Source organism: Xenopus laevis, chromosome 3S (assembly GCF_017654675.1).
Source record: "Xenopus laevis strain J_2021 chromosome 3S, Xenopus_laevis_v10.1, whole genome shotgun sequence".
NCBI lineage: Eukaryota > Metazoa > Chordata > Amphibia > Anura > Pipidae > Xenopus > Xenopus laevis.
In genome coordinates this window covers 84,540,603-84,550,749 of record NC_054376.1, presented here as the reverse complement: position 1 = coordinate 84,550,749, position 10,147 = coordinate 84,540,603, and the positions used below count along the sequence as shown (strand labels likewise).

Below are 10,147 nucleotides of genomic sequence, written 5' to 3'. Positions count from 1 at the left end.
TGCCAAAGTCCACTATTGTATTTATATAAAGTTTATATCTGTTTCAATTGCAAACTGTATTTTACTTGTCCTAGTGGAAGTTCCCTGAGGTGTGCTCCTCAGTGTTCCCTAGGTGGAGGCACTGCCCTGAAAATCCCAGTTCTCAGTACTTTTCATATGCAAAAGGGACTCAGGGCCCCTGGATGCTAAGGGTTAATTGCGATTTAAAAAGACAGTAACCATATTAGAGTTACATATACATACAAACATTCACAGAATGCCATTGGAGTATTTTAAGTGAAAATGGCACTTTGAAAATCCCATTACTTATATCCTGATAATGCTGCCAGGCAACCTAGTGACATACAGTAAACTGTACACACTAGTACTTTATAAAATCAATAAAGTTAATGTGTCACTAACATAGATTCTGTAGACAAAATCACTTAATGGTATAACCCCAGCAAAGTTATTACACATTATATAACAGCTGCTTGTAAACCAATTTTAATGCCCAGCTTTCAAAAATTTTTTGCAGTATACTCGTGCATTAGAACTATCATATCTAGTTATGAGCAATATATGGAATGATTATAAGTCTCTACTTCAGAATTACTATCTAAAACTCACTTGCCTTGGTCATAGGGTACTTATGCTACACACATTGCATATTTTGTTTATTTACTGGCTGCCATGAACACTTCAGGTTATTAGCATAAACTGCACTTTGACACTCCTAGTTGGACAATAAGTGTGCATTTGTTTTTTTAATCTTAGACCAGTGTTCCCCAGAACATGTGAGCAACATGTTTCTCACCAATCCCTTAGATGTGGCTCACAGGAAATAAATGGTTGGGGACCCTTGCCTTAGACTATTGGTCTTCAGAATTTTAGGTGTTCTGGCCACCAGCCAACATTCAATTGAAACCCCTGGGGGCTAGCACCATAGATCGAGAACCAGTGTTCTCAACTAAGTAGACTTTAGACAGCTATGTATCACCAGGTTGACTAGATATAGGTTGCTAGTAATGATAACAATGGCTGTAACACAAGGTTGTACTGGGCCAGTGGGACACTAGGAAAAAAATGTGGGGCCCCACTGGCTCAGTCCATTTTTTTCCTGGCCGTGAACTGCAGGTGCCAATAGTGTCCCTCCCCCCCCCCCCCCACATGCTTGTCGTGACTGAAAGAAGTTGAATACAGGTATGCAGTTGAATGGGTTGTGTGCTCATGGCTTTGGTGGGAGGCCCATCAGCTGAAAATCGATCTTAAAGGGGTGGTTCAACTTTAAGGTAACTTTTAAGATGTCATAGAATGGCCAATTCCAATTTTTCAATTGTTTTCATTATATATTTTTCATAGTTTTATAGTTATTTGCCTTTTTCTTCTGACTCTTTTAAACTTTCAAATGGGCATCACTGACTCCCTTCTAAAAAACAAATGATCTGTAAGAGTACAAATTTATTGTTATGGTTACTGAACTGATACTAACCAGTGCTCAAACCTGCATTCCGTTTTAAAGCAGTCAGTTGTGGGGGGAACTCAGGACAGGGGAGCACGTTTGAGCAGTCGTCAGTATGAGCCCTAAGGTATAAATCATTAAAAATGTGTTTCACTATACATAACCCAATAATAGGTGATATTATATAGGAAGAATAGTTCCATTCTTATGCCACAGTTCAGTTATTCATGGGGGCCCACATTCAATACCCATGACAGGTACTTGGGCACTCTTCTCATTTTCCCATGTTTTCTAGGTACCTTACGTACACATAATAGTATTGATAGGAAAAAGCTGTAGAACTTTTGCATTGGTATTTCAAGGCAGCAAGGAAACAAATAATACAGATTTAATTGCCATTTACATTGAAAAACACCGGGATTTGGGATCTCAAATTCAGTACTAGCATCCTTTGGTATACCCATTCCTACAATTACAGATATATTTCATAACATCTCTGCTAAATACTAACATAACATACATGTATTATATTATACAGAGCCCACAACCAATCTTTGGTTACAGTATAGTGAATATCCAAGGACTGCTGGGGCAACAAAGTGCATGTGGCCACAAAGTGTAGGTGCGTGTGTTGTACATTATTTTTAATCAGCATAAATACACACACATATTATGGAATTTGTTCTCCTTAGCAACAAATGTAAAATAAGTTGCCACAAAGACTGTTATTGTTGGTTCTTGCATTCCATAAGGAGTGTATGCACAGCGTAGGTCAGTTGCTGCCACCTGACGTCAGGTTTGATCAGATGGAAGCTTGCAGCCTCCTCCTCTGCCAGAGCCTGTGATGAACGCTAACACTATGCATTTGCACTCCTGCACGCTGAAGATGCTGCAACACTACTGGCACAGCTTTGCTAGCTAAAGGCTGAAGAGTATGAGGTACTAAGGGTCCAAAATGAGGTGAGAAATGTACAGATAAACACTGCATTGCCTGAAACCAGGGACAGAGTGCAGAGGAGTGTCTTAATACAGGGAAAGGAAGAGATATGCCAGTGTATTGCTCTGTAATCCAAACATAATATGAGGAAAGTATATGGAGCAGGGCTGTTTGATGTGCACAATCTGCTCTGCTATACAAGCTGTCAGGAGCAGCCATTTAAATCTTGCAATGCATATGCATAAAATAGACACACTACAGTTAAATAGCCTTTATTATCCTTATACTGTTTCTTCTAGTGCAAGATATTATATAATATATAGTATATATTATACACTGCAGTTAAGAGCATCTGTGGAACCATCTAGTGCCATGCTACAAATTCTGCCTACATGTTAACCCTTCTTATACCATTTGCTAATGCTGCCTACCAGTTATTCTCTGCACTGCAGTGCCATCAAATACAACCCCTTGCTTGAACTCTCCAGTATTCTACAGTATATCTCCTATTATGACTATTATCTACCTATTATCAGCCCTATGCCTTACCTTTCTATTACAGCTATACTTTATAGTACCAGTTTATTCCTCATGCAGGACCACTACAGTATTAAATCAACTATTAGTATTAAAATAAATTGCTCTTATAGGTTACTGCCACAGCTATACAGTATATTTGTTTGTATATTTGTTTATTTTTGTGATTGTATTCCCACTTTAAATTTCTTTTAAAGTTTCTGTATTTCTCTCCTTTCCCTGTCAGTTTAAAACAGATCTGTAAACACTGCTATATATATATATATATATATATATATATATATATATATATATATATATATATATATATATATATATATATATATATATATAATATATATATATATATAAATATAATCACCCACTTTCCATTCATTCCTTTTGGACTTTTAGAAGTGTTTTTATTTCAAATGGTGCACTCTAACTTTCACTCACTGGTAAATATGCTTCTTAAAATTCCATGGGAATGAATAGAAAGTGGGTGGGTTTTTCTGTGATAAGCTCCAATCTCATTTTAAAAAAATCGGCCCTATAGGTAAAATGGACCTTAGTAAAAAAAAAATTGAAACATATTAAGGGGGTTATTTATTGAAATCCGAATTTTTCTGATAATTTTATTTAAAAAACTCAGAGCAAACTAGAATCCACAATTTCACCTTATTTATTATTTAAAAAGCTCGGGGGAAACTCAGTAAAATAGAGCGAAAATCCGAATAGTATGTTTTTTTCTGATTTTTTTTACCCAAAAGTCAGAATTTTTTGGATTTTTGCCCGAAAAGTCCAAAAAAGTTGAATTTTCAGGCTAATTTCAGCACAGACCACAGAAATTTCCAAATAGAATAGGAACCTCTCCTATTGACTTATATATTAACTTCGGCAGGTCTGAGATGCCGGATTTTCAGATTCTGACTGTTTCCATCCTCGGTGTTTTACAAATCTCGAAAAACTAGAGTAAGTATAAAAAAAGAAACAAAAGGCAATTTAAAGGGAATTCCTTTCTGATAAATGTAGTAACACATCTATTGTGGGACTTTCACAACCATGCACAATATATTTGGATCTTTTTTTTCTCTTTTAAAAGGAGCTGTTAGTGAGATACTGCCATGTATGCAAAGCAAGGATCCGACTAGGGCCTCAGCAGATTTCAAGTGATATTATAATAATCAACATTCCTTTATAAAGTGCCAATATATATATATATGCTGCAACACTATACAATAAATGGGTGTATACTGTACATTGAATATTGCATACAAAAACGCAACCGATAATTGATACATAAAAGTAAAGTGGGCCATGCTCAATAAAATTTATAATGTTCAACAGAGAATGGCCTCACAGTTTAAGAAACCATGCCCTGGTTCCAGAACTACAAATACAATGTTTAAAGGGGTTATTCACCTTTTTCACTTCAGTTGTTTTCAGATTGTTCACCATAAATAAAGACTTTTTTCAATTGCTATCCATCTTTTATTTATTACCGTTTCCCCCAAAATGTAAGTTTAAAGTTTAATGTTCCTGTCTCTGGAGTCTTAGTCTGGCAGCTCAGTGTCCAGGAGCAGATTCTGAACTGTTACAATTTGCTACATTTAGTTGATACAAGTAGTTGATACATTTATCAGCAGTATCTGGAATATTAGCAACTACTGTATCAATTCTAACAGCTGAAACTGAAAAAAAATGCTGCTCATACCGCGCTGTTACTTTTTTTTATAGTTTTTAAATTATTTGCCTTTTTCTTCTGACTCTTTCCAGCTTTCAAATGCAGGTCACTGACCCCATCTAAGAAACAAATGTTCTGTACAAATTTGTTATTATTGCTACTTTTTATTAGTCATCTTTCTATTCAGGCCCTCTCCTATTCATATTCTGGTCTCTTATTCAAATCAATGCATGGTTGCTAGGATAATTTGGATCCTAGCAACCAGATTGCTGAAATTGAAAACTGGATAAAACTGGATAAAAAGCTAAATTATTCAAAACCAAAATAATAAAAAATGAAAACCAATTGCATATTGTCTCAGAATATCACACTCAACATCTAAAAGTTAACCCGAAGGTGATCAACCCCTTTAATGAAACTCAGGGATTCTGTTCAGCAGGGCAACAGATAAATGTATCAATTAAATGTATAAATTTAAAACAGTTAAAGATTCCCCTCTCCCAGTGCTACTTTAGAATGTTAAAAATTAAACTTTACACTTCAATATTAGAAATACAAAAGTAACTGGAAAGAATATTTTTTTTGGTGAAATATCTGAAACCAACTGAACTGAAAAAAAGGGGTTTGAAGGTGAACAACCCCTTTAAAAAGAATTTTGATTTCTTTGTCCATATTTTAGCACTTACTTTCACATTTGCTCTGTGATCTTTACATAGGTGACAAATAATGAGCAGCTTACATTACGGTACTTAAAGGAGAAGGAAAGGTTAAAACTAAGTAAGCCTTATCAGAGAGGTCCATCTAAATATACCAGTAAACCCCCAAAGTAGTGCTGCTCTGAGTCCTCTGTCAAAAGAAACACTTTTGACTTCTTTCCTTCTATTGTGTACACATGGGCTTCTGTATCAGACTTCCTGCCTTCAGCTTAAACCTCATTGCCTTGGGCAAGAGCATGCTCAGTTTGCTCCTCTCCCCCCACCCCTCCCTTCTCTACTGTAATCTGAGCCCAGAGCATGGAGAGACTCAGGCAGGAAGTGATGTCACACCACATTAATACTGCAGCTCCTATCTTAAACAGAGAGTTTCTAGAGCTGTTTACTCAGGTATGGTAAAACATTCTACAGAATAAATATAGCATTCTAGCTTGCATTATTGCAGCTAATCTATTGGCAATAAAATGCCTCCGTAGCTTTCCTTCTCCTTTAAGGAGTAAACAAATACCATATGGCTGGCACTATACTGTAATTGGTAACATTACTGCACAAGAATGGCAGGTTATTCAAAGTTTTACTTTGCAATACATAAAATCACTTTTATGAGTCATTGTTATAACAGATCCTTAATATGTATTTCAGGACTTTGTCTACCATCTCCCAGCTTCACTTGTTTGGGGTTCAACAAAGACAGACTATTAAACATTTTATGGCATATGCAGAAGAGTGAAAACACTGGCTCCCCTGTTACCAGGGTAGGAATGGAGGAATTGTATTTACATATTCAGCCTCTTAATAGCAGTGGAAATATATCATCTCAGACCTTATCCCGACTCAAAGACACTCAAAGTGCACTGCTTCATAGTAGCACGCCACAGTATATAGGGCTGTTTTTCATGATTATTCTGGATATGGTTGCATTGGCTGGAAATGTGGCAGTTGCTGTTGTGATTATTAAAACACCCAGACTTCGGAAATTCCTATTTGTTATACACCTTTGTGTTATAGATACATTGGCAGCCCTTACAGTTATGCCGCTGGGTATTATGGAAAGTACACTAAGCATGAGATACGAAGATTCCTTCTGTCAATCATATGCTTCATTGGAGGTTTGCTTTAACAGTGCATCCATCCTTACCATCTCTGCTATAAACATAGAACGCTATTACTACATAGTTCACCCAATGGCATATGAAGTGAAGATGACTTTACGTCTGGCAATCTCAGTCTTGGTGTTTATTTGGATTCAATCATCTTTGACATCTATCGTACCCTTTCTTGGATTTACACATGTGGATGGTACCAACCCCAACAATGCTAGCCTTATGAATGTTACTCACTGCTCAATGCAGAGGAATTTAGGACACTACAGGAAAGCATTTGTGACATTCTTTCTTATAATGTATTTTATTGTGCCTCTTCTTATCATACTGACTGTTTATTGCAATGTCTTTAAAGTGGCACGAATAGCAGCTCTACAGCAAGGGCCATTACCCTCATGGGCAGGAAGTCCACGTCAAAGATCTAACTCTAATGGAAGTCAAACAAATATTATGACAGGTATTAGATCACACCTAGTATCATCAAACAGAACTGTCGGGGGTGCCAAGGCTGCCTTTACTCTTATAGTAACTGGGGGTCAATTTATTATGTGTTGGTTGCCTTATTTTGTTTTTCATGTGCACAGTGCTTTAAGGACTGATTACAATGTAGAGGACAAGTGGGAAAACATAGTAAGATGGCTTGCATACACAACATTCACTGTAAATCCCCTGTTTTATGGCTGTCTAAACAGACAAATAAGAGCTGAGCTCACTCAGATACCAAAGTGCTTCCTAAAACAGTCTCTTGATGAAGAGCTTGGACTTTCCAGCCGTGAGGGCTCAGAAGAGGAAAACTTCCTCCAATTTCTTCAGCGGACTAGTTGTGTGGTGGATAGAAGGAACAGTTTTCCTACATCTTCAACTTCTAAGTTACTTGTTAACCAAAGCACCCTTAGTTTCAGAATACCAGGGCAAATTTTGGAGGAAACACCAGAGCTATTGGAACAAGATTCTAAGGTAGAGTTCAAAAGCAGACAAAAATAAAAAAATTAGAGTATACATCCATTTAGAGTGAGGAAGAGGAAAACATCTATAGTACACCAGCCCTTTAATTGGAAATTAATTAATGTGTAAATCGAATGGTTTATATGCATTTGCTACTTCACACAGACAATATTAGCTAGAAGAAAGATCAAAGTTTTAATTTTCCACAACTGTTCAAATTTGATGTAATGTAAAAATCAAAAGTTTTTAATACACAGGTATGGTATATATTAAGTTGAATGCTTGGGACCTGATATGGATTGGTGCAGCTATGTTATGATTAAGTACAAGGTACCATTTTATTACTACTGGAAATAATTTCAATACATTTGAGATATTTGCGCAATATGGACTGTTGGAAATGGCTTTCCAACAATTTGAATCAGTCTAAACATTTGGCTCCTTGATAAGTTATCCTATACCTGTAGATTTTTTAATATTCTATTTTGCAGTTCGGTCCTAAAACTGATGGTTTATATTGAAGACTGACGTGTACTTCACTTGTACTTTGTGACTTACAGAAAAAGCCAAACAACTAGATGGCCTGGCCCTTGGAACAAACTAAAATGAGGTGTATCATACACAATACAGTCAAAACAGAAGTGCCAATAGTTAATTTTAATGCTTCTAATCTGTACAATCTGACCGTATTCCAATAAAGATGAAAGATAATATAAATGTTTATGAAATAGGTCATATTTTATGCACTTGCTTTTGTACTACAAAGAGGGTGATCTTTCTTTTCTTTCTGTTGCAAGGCTCCTCATGACAGTGGTGCTCTTGATCTGTTTCCAATAATTTGCATGTCTTTGTCACCTTGCCCATATAATGAACTGCTTGAGAACTCCGTTGTGTTAGCGGATACTGGATAGAACTTTAAAGTCTCCTGGCAGAAAAAAAATAGTCACATATATCTGTATTTAAAAAAATCATATTTTATGACACATGCTTCAACATAGGTTTTATTGTCTCAACTACCCTCTGGGGTATCCCAAATGTGTTTAGGATGCAACTAAATAATAACTAGTTTAAAGGGATACTGTCATGGGAAAAAACATTTTTTCAAAAAGAATCAGTTAATAGTGCTGCACCAGCAGAATTCTGCACTGAAATCCATTTCTCAAAAGAGCAAACAGATTTTTTTATATTCAATTTTGAAATCTGACATGGGGCTAGACATATTGTCAATTTCCGAGCTGCCCCAAGTCCTATGACAGGATCACTTTAAAGGGGTTTAGTATTAAAGTTTAGTATGACAGAGAGTGATATTCTGAGACAATTTGCAATTGGTTTTGATTTTTTATTTGTGATTTTTAATGTTTGCAGTTTCAGTGCCTGTTTGCTAGCATCCAACTGATCCTAGCAACCTCTCCTATTCATATTCCAGTCTCTTATTCAATCAAATGTATTGATTTGAATAAGAGACTGGAATACATATAGGAGAGGGCCTGAATAGCAAGATGAGTTATAAAAAGTAGCCGTAACAATACGTTTGTAGCCTTACAGAGCATTAGTTTTTTAGATGGTAAACCACCACTTTAAAGAGACATGTAACTAATGATGCTGGAGTTCCATGGGTATGAAAAATTGCACAATGACATTCACCCCAGTCTTCAATCATAGGTGGTATATAATCTCATACAGTAGAAACCCTCAAGTCCCATAAGGAAAGCTGGTAAAAATAAAAAATGATCAAAGAAATAGGTGTATTTTATTGAACTGCATTTGGTGTTGTAGCTGCATCTGATGGACAGTCCTTTAGTGTGATGTAATACTGCTGGTAATTCCAGATGAATAAACAAAACAAAACTCCTTGCCACATTGGGGCTCTAACTAAAAAATAAGAATTGTCCCTTTGTAGTAGAGTCCTGCAGCGGGTCAGTAACCGCGGGCTACCGGCAAAAACTTGCGGTACCCTGTGGGTAGAAGTTCCGGGTGCGGATATAGACACGGGTCGGTGTTTCTGCGGGTTTGCGGGTCGCAAGTCAGGCCGCAGGTCTTCCCAATAGCGGTTTTTACTCTTTTTTTCTGAACACTTCTACTTCTGATGATGTCACTTCAGGTTTACAATGAGAGCACTTCCTGTTTCTTGATGGTCAGCGGGTTGCGGGTCCGGGTTGTGGATAAGGTCAGGTAGCGGTCCAAGCGAGTATGAATGTGGGTTGCGGGTCCGGGTTGTGGATTGCAGGTTGCGGGTACGGGTCGGGTTGCAGGTACGGGTCGGGTAGGGGTTCCAAAAAATGGACCCGCGCAGGACTCTACTTTGTAGGACCAGTCCCTACTAAGTTTCAGGACTGGAAACAAAATAATAACTTCCAAGGGTCACCATTCCTTTGCTTTTCTGGACATCAGCACTCCCCACTGCTGCTCTCTGCCTTCTAATCCGCCCCCCCAGGTAAGAATATCCAAGGGAATTAACACTCTCAGGACAACAGCACAAGCGAGTAGGCGGGAAAACATAATGAAATAGAAATCTCCCTTCAAACTCTTCCCCAGTTACCAGCTTACAGTATGTACACTATACCAATAGACACTTACTGTTATAGCTAGTATCTGGTTATTGATTTACAGTGGAAGATGCATCTGAAATGGAATTAAAGATATATATATATTCCCTACCCAAACTGCTACAGACACGCTCACAGTAAAAAGGGAAATTGATTAATGCAAAATTCCTCAGCACACCACTTGATTTTAAAGGGTGCATACACTTCCTGTCTGCTTCTAGTGACTTTGTATGGAAGGAGTACACCTATGGTCAATGCATTT

General features: G+C 37.2%; 1 protein-coding gene across 2 annotated transcripts; it reads left to right on the top strand.

The window, feature by feature from the left end:
* The first annotated feature begins 2,244 nt into the window (after positions 1 to 2,244).
* On the top strand, positions 2,245 to 7,745 carry LOC108705468 (G-protein coupled receptor 61). Of its 2 annotated transcripts, none has more exons than XM_018242349.2 (2): positions 2,245 to 2,401; positions 5,934 to 7,745. In XM_018242349.2, exon 2 carries the CDS (start codon positions 6,008 to 6,010, stop codon positions 7,376 to 7,378), a length of 1,371 nt encoding a protein of 456 aa, XP_018097838.2. In that variant the 5' UTR covers positions 2,245 to 2,401; positions 5,934 to 6,007; the 3' UTR covers positions 7,379 to 7,745. The 2 variants fall into 2 exon arrangements, with proteins under 2 accessions (XP_018097838.2, XP_041444513.1); XM_041588579.1 differs by lacking the exon at positions 2,245 to 2,401 and adding an exon at positions 3,804 to 3,866.
* Positions 7,746 to 10,147: the final 2,402 nt, after the last annotated feature.

What these genes read in the sequence shown, in the direction of transcription:
- LOC108705468 (XM_018242349.2), top strand. Translation starts at nt 6,008, where the DNA reads ATGCAGAAGAGTGAAAACACTGGCTCCCCTGTTACCAGGGTAGGAATG.